This window comes from Lontra canadensis, unplaced genomic scaffold, assembly GCF_010015895.1.
Source record: "Lontra canadensis isolate GAN:19392208 unplaced genomic scaffold, GSC_riverotter_1.0 scaffold39, whole genome shotgun sequence".
In the NCBI taxonomy this organism is placed as follows: Eukaryota; Metazoa; Chordata; class Mammalia; order Carnivora; family Mustelidae; genus Lontra; species Lontra canadensis.
Genome location: NW_022631033.1, coordinates 17,505,730 through 17,528,485, shown reverse-complemented (window position 1 = coordinate 17,528,485; position 22,756 = coordinate 17,505,730). Strand labels below are relative to the sequence as shown.

At 36.8% G+C, this 22,756-nt stretch overlaps 1 protein-coding gene across 1 annotated transcript in view; it reads left to right on the top strand.

Moving 5' to 3' along the window:
• The window catches only part of TNKS (tankyrase), a 199,671-nt gene that overhangs the window by 124,351 nt on the left and 52,564 nt on the right, over positions 1 to 22,756 (top strand). Inside the window, 6 exon segments of the mRNA XM_032869968.1 lie at positions 9,023 to 9,117; positions 10,541 to 10,607; positions 10,923 to 11,109; positions 15,629 to 15,750; positions 17,196 to 17,287; positions 17,379 to 17,457. Of these exon segments, the coding sequence (XP_032725859.1) occupies positions 9,023 to 9,117; positions 10,541 to 10,607; positions 10,923 to 11,109; positions 15,629 to 15,750; positions 17,196 to 17,287; positions 17,379 to 17,457 (642 nt within the window).

The following is a 22,756-nucleotide window of genomic DNA, read 5'->3' as shown; positions in this document are numbered from 1 at the left end:
GTCAGGATCGTGAACAAAGAAAAAAAGAGATGAAGACCATTGTAGATGTAGGGAGACTTAATGGTACAAGAACCAAAAGAATTGATCCTGACATCCAGCAAACCAACTTGAGAAAGTTTTTCAGGCAGTTAGGAAGGTGCTTTATATGGGTATTAAATGGATTTACCACTGTTTTGTTAAATGTAATAACTTTGGGGTTTTAAATGAAAATGCCCATAATTTTTACGGACACCTTGGGAGGTATGTAAGAGCGAGATGTTAACAGTGTCTTGAGTTTGCTTCAGAACACTTCAGTGGGAAAAATAAAAGACAAGAAAAGAGGTGGCAGATGCCAGTGTCACAGGTCTTAATAGTGAATGGTTATTGAATCTGGATGATGCTTACATGCATATTCAAGTGCTGAAAAGACCATAAAGCTCTATCTGATGAAGCCATTTTTGTAACTGTAGCAAGAGCAAGAGGCTGGAAGAAGAGCTTGACTAGTATGTGGGGCTTGTATGGACCGAGAAAGACTACACTTGGGTCTTTTAAAGGAATTGTTTAAATGGGAAGAGAAGTATCCTTTGTTATCTCTTGAGCCAACTTTTAATAGGATTCTTTTCCTAGTTTGGCAGAGGAATAAATCTTTCTTTATTCAGAATGTCTGTGTGCCCTTGCACGTAGGCACGCACATACAGACACACACACAATTTTCTGACTTGGGACAGTTCCAGTAACCAGGAAATTCATTCAGCATGAAACTGAGTAGAGTGATCAAGCATCTCCGTTTGCCAGGGATGAATGGGTTTCCTGGGACCAGGAAAATCTTGGGCAAACCGGGATGAGTTAGTCACCATGGTCTGGAAAATTCCAAAAGATTTGATCGAGGTCAAACTGGGCCTTTATCTTAATGAAAACCAAATGTATCATGTATCATGAGGTTAGATAGCTTTCTGATGGCTTACATCATGGCTTCACAGTTGTGGTTTTATTCTTTCCTAGGGAAGGCATCAAACATCACTCAGGCCTCTGTTGAAATGTAGGTATAACTCACACAGATTTAAAGTCACATTCACCAAACCAGGTTTTTCATGTCCTCTGTTCCCTTTTAGTAACGTAAATCAAAAGCTAACAAAAACTTTCTTTTTTTAATACCCTACTAAATATAAGATACTGTGTTAAGCCTTCAAATGTAAAATTAAGATATAGTCTCTGTTCTCATGAGTTCAGGGTAGATTAGAGGAGACAAATAAATAATCGCTGTATGTTATTTTGTGACAGGTGTTAGAGTAAAAGATTGTGACAAATAATTTTAGGACCAGTCTTTGGCAATCTTCTTTGTATTTTATTTGAAAAATAGTGTCCAAAGACAGAACAAAAGGAGAAGAGATAATTATTTGGAGTATTGCTTTTTTTTTTTTAAGATTTTGTTTATTTATTTGCCAGAGAGAAAGAGAGAGAGCAAGAGAGCACAAGCAGGGGGAGCAGCAGGCAAGAGGTAGAGGGAGAAGCAGACTCCCTGCTGAGCAGGAGATCGAGTCCCTACATCGATACGGGATACAGGACTCGATCCTAGAATCCTGGGATCATGACTGAGCTGAAGGCAGATGCTTAACTGACTGAGCCACCCAGATGTCCAAGGAGTATTGGTATTTTGGAATCTTCATTTTAAAATCTTATCTAAGGAATATCCTAAAGTGTGTACTTTATAAAAGTGGAATAAAAACAATCTTAAGAAATTAAGAGTTAATTTTTATATTTTATGCTTTTTAGATGAACAGTGTTCCAAAGACTGGGATATATTCTGTATGGTAATGGTTAAACTTCCAGAGCTTTCTCAACACTATCAGATCAAGGAACGCTTTCCTTGTACCCAGCAGTCATTTGCAAGGGAGCAATGTGTGTTTTGTGTTAAAATGTAAATGCTAAAATTCCTCTGGGATTGACTATGTGTAATAATGCATTTAAATCTTAAGACATAGTTATCATGATTTCTTTGCTCAATGGAAAAAAAAAAGATTTAGAATTTAAATTTTTATATTCTGGGCACATAATAATAATATAGGTTTTTGAAAGCTGATAGCTGCCTTATGAATCCATAAGATTCTTTTATTTTGATATTTAACCCCCAGGAATATTTTGTCTTTCATTGTTGTTTGGATTTATTAAATCACATGTGAAATTAAATTTAAGTGGGAAAATATTTTGTTACTGGTAGGCCTATAATTTTTTCTGATGGTATTTCACTTATTAGTACAATCTAATTTCCAGTCATTTCAGCTACTTAGTAATTAGGGCATTTGAACCATGTGGAGTGAACCAGGGGGAGTAGAGTAAAAGATGAAGTTGGAAAATTGGAGAGCAGTATTAGGAGAGTTTTGTTATGGCTTTCTAGATATTATACAAACTTGGTTTTTACTTAGAGTGGGATAAAGAAGGTTCGTTTGAAGGTTCTGAGCAGAGGACTGGTATATCTAACTGGTCTATTTTAGCAGGACCACTCTGCGGCCATGTTGCCTGGACTCTGAGGGGATTATGCTGGAAGCAAGAATGCCAAATAGACGACTGTCACAACTTGGCCAGCTGAGAGAGGATGGGGACTTAGACCAGGCCAGTGGTATTGGAGTCTGAGAATCCAATACAGAGAAGTGATTGGATTCTGGAGATATTTTGGAGATAGTGCCAACAGAAGTACTCTCACTGCAGTGAGTGTAGTGTGTGAGGGAAAGATGGTACTCAGGAAAAACTCAAAAGTTTTTGACCTCAGGAACAAAAAGGATAGAGTTGCTATTGACAGCAATAGGAAATTCTTCGTTGTAGGTTTTGGAGGGAATACTGGCAACTCACTTGTGTACATGATGATCATGAGATGTCTCCTATATATCCTTGTGGCGATGTCAAGTAGGAAGTTAGATGACGAGAGTCAGGTGTTCAGCTAAGGGGACTGAGCTGGAGATAAGATTAAGAAGTCATCAGTGTATGAAAGTTAAATAAATGCCCAAGACCACACAAGATCACCAAAGGGATGAGTATAGATAATGAAGAAAAGAGATTTAAGGACACAGTCATGGAGTACTCCAGTGTCAAGAAAATGAGAAGCAACCAGAAAAAAAGACTGAGGAGAAACCAGTGAGGTAGGTTTTGGTGTCCCAGATACCAAGGAGAGAAATATTTCAAGAAGGAGGAAGTGATCCTCTATGTCAGATAGTGCCAACAGCTAAAGTAAGGTTTGGACTGATAAATGACCACTAAGAAATAACTTCTAAGTGTGTAAGATACTTAATAAGGTGATAATAAGTAGTAACTACTATTTGTCATGCTTTTTTTGTGTGATACTGTGTTAGGTGCTTATACCGTTTTCTGTCATCCATAGAATAGCCTAAAATGGTAGAAATGACAATTCTCATTTTACAGACATTGGAAGGCAAGACCCCAAGACACTGAGAAATTAGTCCAAAGTTATATACCTTGTAAAACTGCAAAGCCGGGATGCAAACCGCAAATATAAAAGCCTTTACTCATTTCCTTATATCGTGCTACCCAGACTAACGGTAAGGTTGCAGGCACAGCTTTTGAACAGGGCTGTTGCTTGTCAACTCTTTTCACTCTGCATGCATGTGTAGGGTAAGTTAAAGCAGTCTTACTTGCTGCAAATCTATATCATAAAAGACAAGGGTAGATATGTATGTTTGTTTGTTTGTTTCTACAGCCTGATTCCAAGAAGAAAACTTGGAATTATGAGATTTCCTTAAGGAGGAATTCCTTTTTCTATAAACATGTCACAGTATGAAATGTCAGCGATAACGTTCTCTTACAGCAGAAAAAAAGTAGTTTGTATATTTGCAAGTGTTCCATAGTTTATCACTCCTCATGCTTGGCTTTTTGAATATTCCGATGAAAAAAATCTCTTAAGAATAAATCTAAGGGGGGCTCCTGGGTGGCTCAGTGGGTTAAGGCCTTTGCCTTCAGCTCGGGTCATGATCTCAGGGTCCTGGGATCGAGCCCTGCATCGGGCTCTCTGCTCAGCAGGGAGCCTGGCTCCCCCCACCCCCGCCTGCCTGTCTGACTACTTGTGATCTCTGTCTGTCAAATAAATAAATAAAAATTTTAAAACAACAACAACAACAAAATCTCAGCAGCTAAGTGTAATATGTGAGACTGCGGGAGACCCTAAGAACAGTGGGAAATGTCTGAAGAACCTGAAGCAGAAATTACTTGAGACTGCAGTTTTGGGAAGATCACTGTAGTTGTTCTGTAGAGAATAAACTGGGGGTGGGTGGCAACTCTGGCGGCAGAAGACCTGAACTGAAGATGGCTGGACGAATGGAGGCGAGCGAGAACGACAGCGCCGGTTCGCCAAATGGTAGCAGCGCCTAAGTAGCGGTAGCTGACTCTTAAGGGAATAGATGAATTCAGAGAGACAGTAAGTACAGAGTAAGTGAGATGAGCCTTTCCCAGTAGTAGTTCCAATGCGGATGCTAATTACACAAACTTAATAGCATCACTGGAGGGCATATACAAATCTGTAAAATGTATGCAATAAATTTGAAGAAATGACAAAAAGCAAAAAGAAAAAGTAAAAATTAAGAACAAAGGATGATTTGAACAGACATACCCTATTAAGATCCCAGAGGTTTTTCCTCTAGAAAAAGTCCAGTAGGTATATTGTTTAGCATTTAAACATTATATACCAAAATACTATCTTCTTTTTTTTTTTTTAAGATTTTATTTATTTATTTGACAGACAGAGAACACAAGTAGGCAGAGAAGCAGGCAGAGAGAGAGAGAGAGAAGCAGGCCCTGCACTGAGCAGAGAGCCCGATGCGGAGCTCGATCCCAGGACCCCGGGATCATGACCCGAGCCGAAGGCAGAGGCTTTAACCACTGAGCCACCCAGGCGCCCCTCAAACTACTATCTTCTGATGCAAAGCAATTAAAATCATGTGGTCTAGGACTAAATTTGATGAAAGGTTAACACACAGTGCCACTTTTATACCTCAGTTGCCAAATGGCAAAGTAATGATAAAAGTGATTTTCTAAATGCTAGGATAATTAACAGAGTGTAATAGCTGGAGAGTTTTTTTTCATGCCTCTGTGTCTGGTGGAATGGATATGTGCTCTTCATACTACCTGGAATAAATTTCCTCATTCTGCTGCCTCAGTGATTTCTGTTTCCTCTCAAGTCTGCCTTCGGGGAACAGTTCTTTGGAGAATCTGCCCTAATGGCAGCCCCCGCCGCTGGCCTCAGAGTGGTTTAGGTGTGCAGCCGCTTAGGACATCCTGAACTTCCTTTCCTACAGTATTTGTCACATTTAATAGTAGTTGTCTGCTTTCTCTGGGTAATTCCTCAGACCCTAGACTTCTTTTTCCTCCTCTTTGGCCTTTTGAGGAGTTAGTATATATGTTATTTCATTTAGGGACTCATGTTTTGGAGGAATAAGTAGACTCATAAAGGCAAAGTACTGTGCCTTTCTTGTGACCACGCTGGCCCTAGCACTTACCATGCTGCCATGTATATTGCAAATGCTAAAATATTTTATTTTTTAAGATTTTATTTATTTATTTTAGAGAGAGAGCATGGGGACAGGGAGAGACAGAGGGAGAGAGAGTCTTAAGCAGACTCCAGCCGAGTGCCGAGCCCAACACAGGGTGTGATCTCATGACCTTGAGATCATGGTCTGAGCCAAAACCGAGAGCGGACACTTAATCAGCTGGACCCGCAGGCACCCCAGTGTTGCATTATCTTAAATGAATGCGAGTGATAACCAAATTTATGTTCAGCCTTCACCACTCCTTGAATTCTAGTTAGTCCTGTAATCACTGGGGTATCAGGCACTTCAAATTCGATAAGCCCAAACCTCGAAATCTTTCCCTCTGGCTTCCTCTTCTCTCCTCCCTTCCCTTTTCCAACCTATATCAATCCTTTCTTTTCATCTATCACTGACATTTTTGAATTGGAACTGCTGTATCCTTTACTACCTGCATCAATTATCAGATTCTATCAATTCTGCTTTCTAATAGTTTTTGATACTCACTCTTCAACTCTGTTTCTTTCACAACTGCTCTATTTCAAGCCTCCTATCACTTCCTACCTTGTCAATTACAGTCTTCTAATTTACCTAATTACAGTAATTTAGAAACTAAATATATAACCATTTTCAAAGCACTATAAATAATTTTTAGTCTCAGTGCTTCTTAAAAATCTGGAAACTAAATATTTTTTCTTCTGTTTTATCCTTCTAAATAAACAGTTAAAGTGTATGTATATGTATTCATCCATTTAGGGACTTTGTTCATTTTTAAGAATAAGAAAAACAGTTATTAGATTAAATGTATTTGAACAAAATTTTGCAAAAGATTCTTAATATGAAAAAGGAAAATCTTTTTGTGCATCAGTAATGAAGATGTCAGTTTTTTTCATATAATAATAAATGTCAGCTAAGTCCTGTAAAAGCTTACTGACTTATTGGCCGGACAACCAAAGCAGTCATTGTCTCTGGAGGAAGCTTCCCTACTGTATTGTAAAGTCCAATTCAGTCCTGAAGGTGAGCCAAGATAGAGTAATGGAAACTAATTTTATCTTCCCTCTTGAAATTATTTTTTATAAAAAAGCTAAACAAAATATATGAAACAATGGTTTTCAGAAATTGGACATCAGGCAGTACATGGAAGTGACCCCTGAGAGATAAGCATTAAATAAGCCAAGTTGTGTGATTGCTCCAGCTTACTGCCTAGAAAGCATTTCCAGTCCTTAAATCAGAGAGAGGAACCCAGGGGGAGCCCAGTGATCTCCCTGAGATGAGAAGGTGGAATTAGGAGCTTGGGAGACCACGTGGCAAGAGTTAGCAGGTGGAGGGCCAGTGAACAGAGCACTGCAAAGAAGAGAGCTCCAGAGATATGCAAAGTTTCCCTGACTCCTTTCAGCTGAGTACCGATTAGAGGAGTCTGAGGAAGCCACATGGGGTGATAAAAAGAACCACTGAAAGAGAATTTAGAGGTAGCAATCCCGGCACGTCAAGTTGCACCACATCTGTGATCATTCTGTTGCTACCAGCCGGACTGGGCAAACTTCCTCATTCATCAGCTATCATAGAGTACTCAGAAGGGTCATACCTCCCTGGAAGGGGAAATTAGTCCTAGTCTAAAGGTTGCTCTTGTTCTATTTAATAAAGCTTAAAAATAAGCTTTGAAAGCAACCTAATATGTATCTTAAAATTTATGAATATATATATGTGTATATATATACACATATATATATTCATAATTGTAATTGAAGTTCCCTAAAGAGAGAATGGTGGGAGAGAGAGGACAGAAAAAAATACTTGAAAAAATAATAGAATATTTTCCAAAGTTGGTGAAAACTATGAACCACAGATCTAAGAAGCCTAGCAGGCCCCAAGCATCACAAAAGGAGAAGTTGGAGAAGGAACAGCAGCAGCAGAAGGGCATACCAATGTCCTTCAAATTAGGTTGCTTGAAGCCAGTGATAAAGAGAAAGTACTAATGTATCCAAAACAGAAGCCACATGTGCAAACGAACAAACATAAGGATGTTGGCAAATTTCTAGTCCAAAATGATACAAGCCAGAAGATAATGAAGCAGCATCTTTAAAATATTAAAGGAGGGGGAGAAACAGTTTTGCAGATAACTTGATATTTCCTGGCAGTCTTATTTGCAGTAACATTCGACATGTGTCTGGAATCAGAAATTTGGATGGGCAAGTTGTTTGATGGTAAAGAAATTTTAATTATTTTTTATATGGTATTTTACATTTTATAAGTGTTTATGAAATAAAACTTTCTCTTAGCACATTTTTGAACTAGCTAGGATGAATGATTTTATCTGTTTTATACATGAAAAGGCTGAGATGTATAGGGAATATGACTTTCATAGTTTCATAAAATCCAGGAATATAATCAGGTTTCCTGACATCCTCTCTGGGATTCTCTTCTCATCTACTTGGTCTCCTCATTATTAGCTGTGAACTGCCCAAAACTATTTCCTAAACTTAAAGATTCTCAGAATATATAAAATATACTGCCTTGAAAGCAGTAGTAATACTTTTGTTATCTTGCCATTTATAGTATATGAAGAAAAGAAATTGAAAATCTTCCTAAATATCAAGGCCCAGATAGAAGACAGGAAAAATGAGAGTACATTAAGGTATACTAGACCCTGTGTGAAAAGCTGTTACAGTATTTAAACTTTAAGTAAGTGAGCAAAGGTGGGGAAATTGCAGTGGTTGCAGAGAACCTTTTAATTTAATGTCATTGCCTTTTTTTTTTTAAAAAGAAGTTTGATTCTTTTCATTACCATATAAAATATGAGCAGAGAACCTTTTAATAACGTGGTTCAAATTAATGTGGCGGAAATTAGTTGGGGAGAAACTATTTTGTATTTATGCTGCATATATAGTACATAAAATAGAATTAAATACTATCTTGTCATGTCATTGCATCTGATACAGCAAATTCATTTTGACCCATTGCTAACAGCCACATGGAATGAATACGGTCCATTGTCCTTTTTGGTGCCACTAAAGTTTCTTCAAATTGTTCTTTAGAGAGGCTTTTCAACCTTCGTATTCAAGAGAAATTTTGAGAGCCAGCTCTGTAGGGGGGGCCTTATGATAGAATGGGGATTGAAACACTCAGACTTGAAAAGTGGGCCGAAAAGTAGGATAAAGAAGAACGTTTCCGGCTGTGAAGAATGTGAACCCTAAGAAGTCTTCCCAGAGTGCTGAGAATCGTTCCTGTGGGAAAGCAGTAAGAAAGTAGAGAAGTTGGGGTAGAGCTAGATTACTGAAGGCCTTAAAAAACAAGTGGGAGAAATAGGTGAATGACACTAAAGTTTTAGATTTGCCTCCCGAGATGAAGGAATTGTCTATCATCCAGTTATGAAATATGACCTTGTGTCACTTCCACTCTGCCTCTTCTGCGTGTGTGCACGTTCACTGTGTTTCAGTCTAAGTAAACAGCGATGAAATGACAAAGCAAGAACGATTTACCTTAGGAGGGGATGTGTTTTTCTTTTTCTTTTTTAGTCTACCCCTCTACATCTAGCAGCGGGCTACAACAGAGTTCGGATAGTGCAGTTGCTTCTCCAGCACGGAGCCGATGTTCACGCGAAAGACAAAGGGTAGGTGTGTCCATTTACTCCCTTGAATGGTCTCACCCAGGAATCCTTATGCTTTGTTCACCGCATCCAGAACACTTAAGGTTTTTGCACACTGGACAAAGGCACCCATTTCTTTACAGCTCCTGTAGCATTTTAAGAATGTCAAGAACTTCGGTTTGACTCCATTTTCATGTTCTACTTACTGAAGAGGCTTTCTCATGGTGATGGCCTAAATTAGTTAAATTTTATCACATTTCTATTATTTGAAGTTAAAATTTGCTTCTCTCAATTACATTTACGATTTTTCAACTCAAGTGACATTCCAGAAAGGGAGATAAAACAGACTGAAAATTCTGATAAGCCAGTAACATAGCTATCCTATTCACCCGGTATGTAAGGATCATCTTTTATGGATAAACCAAAATCGTAAGTTTATAATGTTCTACTTTGGTTTTTATCCTGATAAAATCCTGGACATCTGACCTGAGAAAACTTACAAAGGTTGATATGGGAGTGGTGGGAGATGGGAGGGACTACTAAGAAAGCAAATTTTAGAAAACTTGGTACCCATTCCCTACCTAGTCTTCGGGGCATCTAGGAAGTAGTTCTGCTCCTATGTGATAGGCTAACATTCCTCATTATCCCGCCTTAAAATCAAGAAGATATTGACCTTACTGCCCAGGCAAAGGAGGTCCCTAATACACTCCTGTGATTGGCAGCATAAAGCGAAGCAGCCCAGAGAGGAGGGTTTCTTTCACTTTGCCCCTCTCCATGTCAGAAGACATAGGAAAGGAAGAAACAACTCAGTATTTGAGACAGTGATCAGAGAGGGAATCTGTCATTCCAAATCTATTCTTTGTGGTGCTGCTTCTTCCTTGTCGGCGCCTGCTGGTTTGCCATATGCAAATGGTGTCCCAATAGTATAGGAGCACACGTGCCTGATGCTCTTGTACATCTCGGTTTCCTTGTGCGTGTCCAAAACCAGACGGGTGTACGATAGGTGAGTCATCAAGAGAAGCGCACCACAAAAATGGCAGTCTTTGACTCGCACAGAATGATGCAAGTTATAGGAGTTCGGATATTTCATTCTTAAGCTGGAAATTACTTTCCAAAATGAAATAAAATGGTAGAAATATTTCAACTCACTCTCAAGTAACATTTTTCTGTGATACTTGATCTATAAAGCAAGCAGTGGTCAATTAACACATGCTCTTACTTACTTTTCTAATTGGTATTTTTATCATTATATTTAAGGGTTATAAACACAAGACACAAGGTAAATATAAAAGGTTAAACATTAGCTATGCCTTGTATCCTCGTACTAAATACTTTAAGATATTTTTAGTATATTGGAATCTATTAAAATTTTGTCTCTTAGCACTTCTTGGGTAAATGACTACATTATTTGAAATTGCAGTACTTTAATTAGCCTTTTTTCATTTAGTGGACTTGTGCCTCTTCATAATGCATGTTCGTATGGACATTATGAAGTCACAGAACTGCTACTAAAGGTAAGAGAAATTTTAAAATACTGAGCATTACTTGCTTTTTTTTCTAACTTGTCATAAGTTTTCACATGATTCGTAGGCCAGTTAAGAGTTTTAAGAAAATAAAAGATGTTTTAAAAATATTACTGTTGCCTTAAAATTTTTATAACATTCACTTTATTTTAAATTGTTTGTAAAAACTGATATTAAAGAAGCTAAAACCCTTCTTGACATTTCGAAGAGTCATAGCTGAAATTTACAAGGGAAATAAATGTCTTCTGTGTTTTATTTGACCCAGCGAAATGATCACTGACCTAAAACTTTTTTTTCTCCATTCAGCATGGAGCTTGTGTTAATGCTATGGATCTCTGGCAGTTCACTCCACTCCATGAGGCTGCTTCCAAGAATCGCGTGGAAGTCTGTTCTTTGTTACTTAGCCACGGTGCCGATCCTACCTTAGTCAACTGCCATGGCAAAAGCGCCGTAGATATGGCTCCCACTCCTGAGCTCCGGGAGAGATTGACTTGTATGTATTTATATCCTAAACTCAATATTGCTTGCTGTAAATTAGAATATCTCAGTTTTGTTAGTTTAGTCCTTAAACTGGTCTTTTGTCCCACTTCAATACTAACCTTCTGTTCTTACACATACACTACTTTATAATCCTCATTTCGGGTCCTGTACTTTTCTTTTAAGGCTGATGAGGCTGAGTCAATCAGTAACCATTTATCGCATGCTTACTGTGTGCCAGGTACTGGAAATACAACAGCGTACAAACCAGAAAAAAATTCTCCGCGCTCACAGAGTTTATATTCTTGTACTGTGGATAATAATATTTGATATATAACATTACTGAGGACTCACTGTTTCACAACCCCTGTAGGATTGTACAGTCATGTTTCTATTTTTTATGTGTGTTATATAGCCCAAGTACGATCACTTGCCCTAATTTGAGTAAGATCCTTTTTATGATTTGGTGGAATTAATAGTCTCAAATGCTGGTATATATTACCTACATATACATGGGCATGTTTTGTAGATAAACTTTTTGTTTTGGAATAGTTTTAGATTTACAGAAAAATTATAAAAATAGTACAGAGAGTTCCCATATATTTCATATCCAGTTTGCCCTCCTGTCAACATCTTACATTAGTATGATATACTTGACATACATTATTAACTAAATACCATACTCTACTCATATTTCCTCAGTTTCTACCTCAGATCTTTCTTCTGGTCCAGGATCTCATTCAGGACACCACATTACATTTACTGGTCATATCAAATACTGAGGTATATTTAATTCTATATGTGGGCATTGCAGGTTTAAATTAAACTAGGCCTCACCTATCCAATATTTAACTGGTCTCCTGATTGGTATTCTCTCTCAGGATTCAAAGAATCAGGTAACTGGACTTCAATGCCGAAGAAAATCTTTAAATGATAACTTAAGAAAAAGGCAGCGTCAAAATGATGATAATGTCGTTTAAACTTAACCAGATTTTAAGCTGGCTTATGTTAAGACAGGAAGAGGTGCAATTTTCATTTTGCTTAACTAGAAGTTTAAACTTATTTTGGTACTAGAACAGATGACATCAACAAGATTAAAGGCCAGCACAAACCAGATTATATCTAGACAGATGTCTTAGCAATGAATCCTTGTAGAAGTGCCTTTATTCTCCCTCCCACTCGTATGACCCTTGTCATATGTTATCGTGCATTATATAGTTCCTTCTTCTATGTGTATGTTCTGTCTTTCCAGTGAAATTTAAATTCTTAGAAAGACTTTTCATTTTATTATTGTCTTCTTAGCAACTGCGCGGTGCTTTGTTACCTAATAAAAATGTATTGCTGGTTTTCGTGTTTGGGCCCATCTGTCCAACTACCCTCAACCCAACACGGTGCATTGTGCACTATGCACAGGTTTATTGACTTGAACTCGAAACTTTTTTTTTATCTTTTTCTAATTTCCTTCTTTTAGTTTGTACCCAGGGCTTAGCTTTATCCCCATATCACCTTTAACTTCTTTTTCCTATCAAACATTTTGCAAATTATGAGTAGTAGTATGAGTTTTTATAGTGCATTTCATTGGACCATCTGATTCCACTGTACAGATGATGAGTTAATAGAAATTTGTATAGTTTTGTAAAAGAAGTTCCCTGATGAGAGTATTTTTCAACCTTCTCAATATTTTTTATTTTATTAAGTAAGATTCTACCAAGGAATTATTTGAAGAAAAGGATTTAACAAAGTTGGAACTGCTCTAAGTATGGTTTTCCTCGTCATGTCCGCTGCCTTACAGTAGGCATTCACAATTACTTTTTAAGTTCTTTTTAAGAACTTTTTAAGTTCTTAAATTACTTTTTACGTTTTAAGTTCAATTACTTTTTAAGTTCTTTTTAAGAAAATTGTATAAGAGGACACCTGGGTAGTTCAGTCAGTTAGGCGACTGCCTTTGGCTCAGGTCATGATCTCAGGATCCTGGGATAAGTCCCACATCAGGTTCTCTGCTCAGCGGGGAGTCTGGTTCTCCCTCTCCCTCTGCCTGTGGCTCCCCTGCTTGTACTCTTTCTCTCTCTGTGCCAAATAAATATAGTCTTTTTCATTTTAAAGAAAATTATACAAGAAACAAAGAAAAACAATATTTTGATGATATCCATGGTCATAGCATTTTCATTATACACATTTTTTTCCTGCTTTTCTCTCTCTCTTTTTTTTCACATGTTGTTTCCATGAAGCCAAATGAACAAGGTAGTTTGGATTCTGCACATACTAGAGGAGAAAATATTGAAAGTAGCTTTCGTTCTAATTTCAAAATGCATTTGAAAAGAAATTTTTAAGGCATTTTGTAAATATTAAGTTTTCAGGGTAAGTGTGAGTAATTTGCAGTTTTACTGCTTTCTTTTTAGCTACTTAAGTACTTCCTTGAGATTTTTAAAAAGAAACCTTTATGTAACCTTTGCATTTAGAAGGGACCATTATATTGTTGATAGATTTTCCATTCTCTTCTTTTTTATTCTTGAGTATACATCAATAAAATATTTTACATTCGAAGGTCAATTTGGGCAGAAATCTTTACCTTTTTTGAAAAGAGCAAAGAAAAGGAATATTTTACTTCTTGTTATTTGAGAAAATATCATGTTGTTTAATTGCATTATTATATCCTAATTTCTTGATTTCCTTAGTAGTACAGTATTATTGTTTATGTTTTTCTTGAATTTGTCCATTTAAGTTTTTCCTGAGTACCTTTACTGAACTTAAAGGAATAATTGAAAAAGTAGAATTGCTTTTATTATTTTGATATTCGTAGGACATTTGTCATTAGAGAAAAAGCCAGTATGATTTGAATTCAACTGATATTTTTCTAGACTGATGACCAAAGCGAAATTGTACTTTTTATTTGAAAGCAGTTCTCAGGACATCTCTTTCCTTTGTAGTGGTCAGGGTCCCGCTCCTTACATATGGCAGTTTGTAATTCTCTCACTTGATTTATCCCTAATTCGCTCATTAAAATGAGAATCTATAATTTTGTTATTTGAAAGTACTGGTTTACTTTTATTTCATTTGAACTTGACTTTGAGTTTCTGATGTTTCAAATTCCTAATCTTTGAGGAATTTAGCAATGATAAGGTACCACTAAATAAGAGGTTTTATAAAAATGGTTTTCCTCTGAACCTGCCATGACTTATAAATATTCAGCATACACGCAACAAATGAGTACATACTGTATTATATAGCGAGCAGTGTGCTAAGTGATGGGACTCCCCTAGCAAATAAGGTCATGTGGTATGTCCTGTGATAGAAGGGTAAATGCAACTGCAGTGGACTTCATAAGATGGAATCCTAACCCAATAATGAGGAGCATCAGGAAGGCTTATCCAGTGTATCTAAACTGAGACCTTGAACAATAATAGTAGTTATTAAGGCACGTGTGTGTGTGTGTGCATCTCTTTTTCTGTCTTTTGAGGAACAGAAGGGAGTAAGATGGGGAACTCAGGAGAGGAGAAAGAGGAAAAGAAAGGAATGCGGTAGTAGGCAGCTGCAGAGGCCTGCTGTGTAATATATTCGGTTATAAACCATTTATATCTTTTTAGAACAATTGTCAGCTTTTTGTTAGCAAGTGGTCGTATCAAAATACAAACCAGGATTGTAAAAATAGAAAAAATGACTGTAAGTTTTTAAGTATTGGATTGTTATTCATGCCACTAATTTAGAAATCACTTTTGAGGGATCTGGGTGGCTCAGTGGGTTAAGCCTCTGCCTTTAGCTCAGGTCATGATCTCAGGGTCCTGGGATCGAGTTCCGCAGCGGGCTCTCTGCTCAGCGGGGAGCCTGCTTCCCCCTCTCTCGTTCTCTGCCTGCCTCTCTGCCTGCCTGTGATCTCTGTCAAATAAATAAATAAAATCTTTAAAAAAAAATCACTTTTGAAAAAATCTTGTACAAGTAATTAAATATTGTTTTTGGAAAAATTCTCAAACTCATAGTTCAGTTCTTCCCTTCTCTGTGCTAAAACTATTATTATTTGGCGACTATTTTTCTAAGTGCCTTTTTGGTACCATTTCTTGTATTTAGTTGTGGTGGCAATGGTAGTAGTAACAGTGCGATAAATTGGGTCAACCTGTCTTTCCTCTTTTACTACTTGAATTTTCATTTCATTATATGTACTTTCATGAAAGTATGTACAGACCTATCTTTGTTGTTTAAGAGCTCTGAAGTAGTCCAGTGGGTATGTGTTTGTAACTGGTTTCCATTTGGTGGACATTTTTGGTTGCTTGTGTTTAAGTGTACCTGGAGTGTATGTGTATCCTTTGTATGTGTATCCTTATGAATTCTGAGAGTATAAAACAGTCTTATTTCAGAGTATACATTTTTCAAAAATTTTCAGTAACTATACATCCTTGTCACCTTTATCTTTGTATCAATCTGCTGCTGCTATTGGTAAAATAGAGCAATATGTAAAATTAATAATTTTTTGATTTGTAATCCTGCTAAAATGATTGGTACAGATTTTAAATCTTTTTTGTCAACCATTATTTCATTAACAGATGAATTTAAAGGTCATTCTTTACTACAAGCAGCCAGAGAAGCAGATCTAGCCAAAGTCAAAAAAACACTCGCTTTGGAAATCATTAATTTCAAACAACCACAGTCTCATGAAACTGCACTGGTAAGATTTTATTGTTAATCCATTCCTTAGGTCAGTAATAGTAGTGGAGGTACAAAGGATGATTTCATTTCAGAAACCTTAAAGTAACTTTAGTATCTGAAATGCCAAGAATTACCATTTTAGTGTTGGTTGCATTGATTGCTTTCATGGGTGAGGGAATAGACATTTGCTCACTCTTGATTTGGGGATTATTTTTACTTTTGTCTTTACCCAACCATATTATAACAAATCTACTTTGGTGGCCAGTTCCTTCATAAAATAAAAGGTATGATTTTCTTTTTAGAATCTTTGTGTTTTTTTTTATGGTTGCTAGGTAAAGACTATTTGTTTATACAGAGAAAATTATTTTCAGAGGTGCTTGCATCATCCTTTGAAGCAATTATCCAAAGAATTATTCTTAATTATCCAGAGAATTACTACATTCATTATAGAAAAATGATAAGATTGTGATTTTTTTTCCAGACTGTACAAATTGTTTTATAAACTGTTCATGTTTTTTTCTTCTAATGTCCTTTCAGAAAGATTAGCTTATTTTCCTTGTCATTGACCACATTAAGTTTCAGATGTAGGGCTGGTAAAATTATTCCTGAATTCAAATTTAAACATACACGATGCCTATCTCACAGACCTGTAAATATGCTTCCGTTAACATTCTCACATATATCTGGCACAAAAAAAATCAAGCTGTAGTCGGTTCTTGCTGAAAACGACATTAAAAGAGCTGGCAAACTGAAATGGGCCAACTGTATGTGCACTTAAATACATGGCCCTCAAACTGGGGTCAGATGCATTCAAGCTCTCCAGGATTATGCCTGGAGATGCTCAGAGCAGCAGCGTAAACCTGACCTGCTTTTTTGGAGTTTTCGTTTTATTCATTGGCAAGTAGGTTTTTACTCTTAAAATTTTAATACAAACATTTATATAAAACAAGTTGAATACAAAAATTGTATAAATACAGGATAAAACATAAAATTTCTGAGAATACTTCTTCCGCTAAAGTCCTTCAAGTCTATTACCTTCTTGCCTGTCCCTGGGCATATTGGCTTATAGTGCTAGGAGTAGTTCTGTGGCAGGGTTTGAGAACCATTGATTTATGTGACTGACAAGCTCATGAGGGATTGACTAGGTCAGGTGAGGGTATCTGTGGCTTTGGAGAGGCCGCATTCTGATACCTTCAAATGAGTATATACTGGATAATTATTTATTGTCCAAAGGAAAAGAAAGTCCTTCTTAGTGCTTAACTAAGATAATTTCACCTTGGTTTAAAGGCATGTGTCTTATTCTTCCAGTGTATCTAGAAAGAATTTGATCATCTCCATAATGTAAAATATATAAGTGTGTTTTGACAGAACAATGTTCTAAATCATCAGCAGATGCTATTTAATTCTGGAATGTACTTTTAAATAGAAGTTTATTTTATTAACTTAGTTGTGTTTACTTTACAGCACTGTGCTGTGGCCTCCCTGCATCCCAAAAGAAAACAAGTGACAGAACTATTACTTAGGAAAGGAGCGAATGTTAATGAAAAGAATAAAGAGTAAGTGTAATTGCAGAAGAAGTTGTGCGGTTCTTAAAGGGAAAATGCAACAAAAGTTAGGAAATTCCTTTTCCTTTTCTCCTCTCCATAGTTTCATGACTCCCCTGCACGTCGCAGCAGAGCGAGCTCACAATGATGTCATGGAAGTTCTACATAAGCATGGAGCAAAGGTAAGCCACACACCCTGAGATGAGATGTCAGACTTGGAATCGGGTAGCTAGCCCCGCTTTAGACCCTTGCTCTTCTCTCTGATTTTCCTGGAGAAATGAATTTTCTAAAGGACTCTTACCATGTATTGGAAGTCACCTAGTCTCTTTTAAAACTGATTTAAATCTTGTTACTAATGAAAATAACCACCTGTGTTTTATTATACTTTAGTTCCGTTGTTCTATAAAGCGATAAAATGTAGCTATGGTCTTATCATTCAAAACCCATTTAGCTTTACATTGTTTTACAATAGTACTGGAATTGGTCGATTTTTTTTTTTAAGATTTTATTTATTTATTTGACTGACAGAGATCACAAGCAGGCAGAGAGGCAGGCAGAGAGAAAGGGAGAAGCAGGCTCCCTGCTGAGCAGAGAGCCTGATGCAGGGCTCGATCTCAGGACCCCGAGATCATGACCTGAGCTGAAGGCAGAGGCTTAACCCACTGAGCCACCCAGGTGCCCCTGGAATTGATAGATTCTGATAGTCAACATCATTGATGGTTTATCAGAATAATTTATGTAAGTGGTAGAATATTGCTGCTTATTCTAAAGAACACTTTTGTTCCTTCAAACTGGTATTGATAATAATCTTCTCAAAAACCCTCGACACTAAAGAAATATGAAATTTGGGGGTAACCATTTTTGTTGGCATTGTCTGAAATTGTCTTGGAAATGTTTAAATCCTCAAGAGTATATATTTTAAAGCAGAAGTCTCCAGTGTAAACATTCTGTGGAACATACAAGATGAGCCATTGGGAACAGGAAAAAATAGGAGAATTTTAATTTACTAAAATAGTAATTTCCTAATTTCTGAATAAAGAAATTAACATTTGCTGATATTTAATACACAGATTGACGCTGGCTGCCTCATCAGGTCCATGTGTCAGCCCGTCTCAGTCAGCTCCAGGTTTTCCCTGAGGAAGAATGGGAGTCTGAGTAGCAAGGGATTGGCACGGACAGGCTCCCTCAAGTGTTCACTTTCAGCATGTCGTGACATGTTGCACTTTTCACATGCCCAACTTAGTAGACTTATGGGTACTATCCTAAATGGCGGGCCTTTCATACATAACATTGCAGATAATCCAAGGGAATGACAATCTTAGAGCAGCAAGAGGTTATCTGGCTATTTCATGAATTGGTATTTTCAGGAATTGTTGTGCCTTTTTTTTCTTTTTTAATGAAAACAAGAGGTTTGAAAATTTGTCATCACCTGTGATGACAAATGACATGTGCATAGGTATTTTTTACTTGTATGTAGGTACTTTTTACAAAAGAAACATAATCAAACCCTTGAAGGCAAATACTACATGTTTCAAGTAAATGGGAAAATGACTGCATTTTTAAAGAAATTTTTAAAAATGAAGACATTTGAGAATAAATAGATTTTTAGAAAATGTCCGCTGTTTGGGGAATTTTTTTTTTTGCCAAAAAATGATGTAAATGTATCACCCTGCTGTTTTAGCTACATATAATTAAAAAACTTGAAAAACAAAATTTTCTGACCTGTTTTAAAGTCTTCCTTAATCTGTGTTTAGATGTGTTATGAACCTATTAGAAAACATCAAGAAAGATGCAATTTTACTAGCAGAATTTCAGTTAAAACCTTACTATAATTAGTAAATTACATTAAAAATAAGCATTTTTATTTACTAGGTAGTGCTAACAATGCACCTTTTTCCGTGGCTTTACATGTCTCAGTTATATCTTCCGAGCTAATGTGATTAATGGGACAAGCTATTGAAAATGAACTTAGAATCAGACCCTCAAATCTACCTCACAATTTTTTATAAGATTTTTTTTAAGGTTTTCTTAATTGAGCCAAAAGATATTTTGTAAATTAGTATTAAGATATTATTAAAATTTTTAATTTCTTTATCTCTTTTCCATCCTTTATTATAATTCTCTTTCTATGTAAGTTTTACATCTATCTATTATGTATTGGTATAGCACTGTTTGTTACAATTTACAGACGGGCACATATATTTATGGAACGAGTTCTCAGAATATTTTTACACTCATAAGGTTCACAATTCAAAAAATTGGGTATCCCTGCTTTAAAAGGACCATTGGTGTTTTTATATAAAAAAGTGAGGATGAGCTGGAACGAAAGGGAGCAGAGTTCTACAGATTTATTACCTGCTTTGAGGGTACGACTGGGCATTGTCATATACATAATGTCTTGTGGCTCTGTCAAGCAGAAAACACTAAGCTAAGTGGGCTCTTTGCTGTACTTAAGAGCATTGTATGTTTATCATTGACCTATTTTTTAAAATAGCTTATAGCATTTATAATGTTCTTGAAAAACCATGAACAATGCCCTTCATTTTTGGAAAATATCTATTTGTTGTCTCCCATGGGTCATTTTGTTTCATGAAGTTTCAGTGAAAAATAACAGTATTTTATAAACTGACCCAGTCAGCGTTACTCGAGGTCTGTGGTTCTTTTTCTGCTCTTCGTGTTCACAGTACATTCTCACCAATAATGTCTCAATCCATCAGTGGAGCACACCTAGTTTTAAACACCCTATCAGTGATAGAGAGTGACTTTCAGGCTTATTTACCCTCCTTAGTCCTTCCACTACAGTTCATCTAAATTGAGAACTCCTACTATTAGGCACTTTAAAATAGAGAAAAAAAATCATTTTTAATCTGGGTTATGAACCAAGCAACAAGTGCCAGTTCCCATCCTCCCATTCGCTTACTCCCGTTCCAAGGCAGGCTGCTGTCCCTCAGGGTTGGTTTAGCAGGTAGCTAATGTGTTCGTAAAAACTCACGGTAAAAACCCAGCTTAGCTACGGTTGAGCCCCAGTGTTTGCTTGCTTCATGTCCTTTCTGGAGAACTCATGGTTTCAGTTTGACTTTTTGACAACTTATGCTTTCCATTTGATTCTAAAAGCACCATCTGAATGCGGCGCTTGAATTAGGGCTCAGCCCTCTTACACCGTCTCCACCATCCTGCCTCCTACCCCTCCTCATGTCCAGTTCCCGAGCTAAGGCCAGTAAATCAGAAAAGGCAGAGAATTTGATAGGGAGCTCTAATACCACTAACTAATTTGTCTTACTTAGATAAAACTTAGTAATATTTACATAAGCCAAAACATTCTTTTGCTCAAAGCTTGATGATAAATATAATCAGGTTCACTGTGCATGGTAAACTAAACATTGTGACTTAACATAGAAGACATACTTTTTAGTTTACAGTCCTCTACTTTCTGGTTTTATGAACTTGAACTTCATTTCCTGGAACCTTAATTGACTCATCAGTATTATGTGGGTGTTAATATCTCCTCTATAAGCATTTGTGTGTGTCTCCATGCATGCACACGTGTAAAAATTAAATGAGCTATGCATATATGAGTATATAGTTTAGTACCTGGCATGCAAGCAGTACTTCGGTTACTTGTGAATATGAGCATTGTATTTTTTCCGTATTTGTCTTTCCAAACATACTACGTATTTCCCTTAGTTATCTAAATTTTTATAAAAGAGTTGTAAACCAGTTCCTTTATAATTTGTTTTGATCCACTAACTCAACAAATACTGAAATGCAAAATGATTAAGACCATGTGCTAGATACTGTGGAAGATACTAATTTGAAAGTTTGTGCAACTACCAGACTTGAAGCTAATCCTAAATCCAATTTAGTGGATTAGCAATGGAGAAGGAAGAAAAAGATGAAAGCCACTTATAAAGGAATAATTATATATATGGAAATGAATAGAATGCTAGAATGGACTTAGAAACTGGTGGTCAGTTCAGGGAAGTGAGAAAGCTAGAAAGAAATACTGGTTTTCTATACCTTGATAATTTTGTACTTAGAGTTAGGGACATGTAGCTAAAACTAGTGGTTGAAAATAACAGCACTAGAGTATGAATGACAGTCTAGGATTCAAGAGATCTTTTGGAAAGCCATCAGTATAGTGATCATGCATTGCAAAGTCCTGGTAGAGAAAATATGGAAAGATGAGTTGAGAGTTGAGGAAACGACCTTTGCAGATTACTGTGTTTAAGGAGCAGCAATGGGAAGAGAAAACAGACAGGTCGATCACATGTCTATTGAGTATAATAGGAATATTATAGGAATAGGAATATGATGAAGCAACAGGTGATCGGTGCTGCGGGAAGAAATCAAGGTAGGCAATGCCATTTAACTGGGCGATATTTGTGAAAAGGCTTTGGTAGCTTTTGAAGGAGGTGTTTCAAAGATACAGGGATAGAGAATTGTATTCATTAGGGTCTTGGCAAAAAAAAACAGCACACTTGAAATGGATAATTTGAGGAAAGTTTAGTAAGGGAATTATATACAAAGGTGGGCAAGGTTTAAGGATATGAGCAAGGGATAGCAACAAGTGGGGAAACATCATCTTTGGGCCTGAAAGGTCAAGGAAAGGGAGAGGTCCCTGGAAGCAGAAGAAGGTAGCTGTTTGGAGACAGCCCCTGACAGCACTTTGAGAGAGGGTAAGTCTAACCCCTACCCCCCACACTCCTGCTGCCCACCGGTCTCCTGCCATTGCCTCCCATTAGCCAAATGTAATAAGAACTTAAAGACCAAAAGCACTCATTGATATGATCCGTCTAGGTGAGTTTCCCAGGACACAGAGCAGGGTGGAGGATGGATAGGAATCTGGAGGGGCAAGCAGGCAGTGTTGAGAAAAGGGAGAGAAAGCAAATGGCTAGTAAAGAAAGGCAGGTTGTAAGAAAACGGGGGGTATTAGCCAATTCATTTGAAAAATTAACTTTTATAGTGGAGTAAATTTCTGTTTCTAAAAAAAATTAATTATCTCTATCATCCCCCAGCTTTGCAAGATTGCCGTAAAGCCTAAATAGGAAGAGATATGAAGATTTAGTCTTTTGTATGGCAGGTTTTTTTTTCTTATTATTGTTAGCTACCGTGGCATTCTACTGCTACTGCTTTGTCTGCTATCATTATTAAGTAGAACTTCAGTCCTGGTTGCATATGGTATTATTAACACCTAAAAATGAAAGGTTTAATTCGGAAGTGCTTTTTTTCATATATAAAAGCACTGCTATTTTGTCATTATTCGAGCATCTGTTAAATGTGTGGAACATGGGGAAATTTCCTTTGATTGTTCATTTGTCTTAATTTGACAGATTTATTTATATTGTATGTAGAAAGAAATTGTGTCAATAGTAATTGGCATTAAGTGGGCTTATTTCTCACATTGAGAAGTGATGAAGAGTCTTTGCTCACTTTGGGGAAATGTGTTAGCTTGTTACAAGGACTTGATTAATGCCTTTCTAG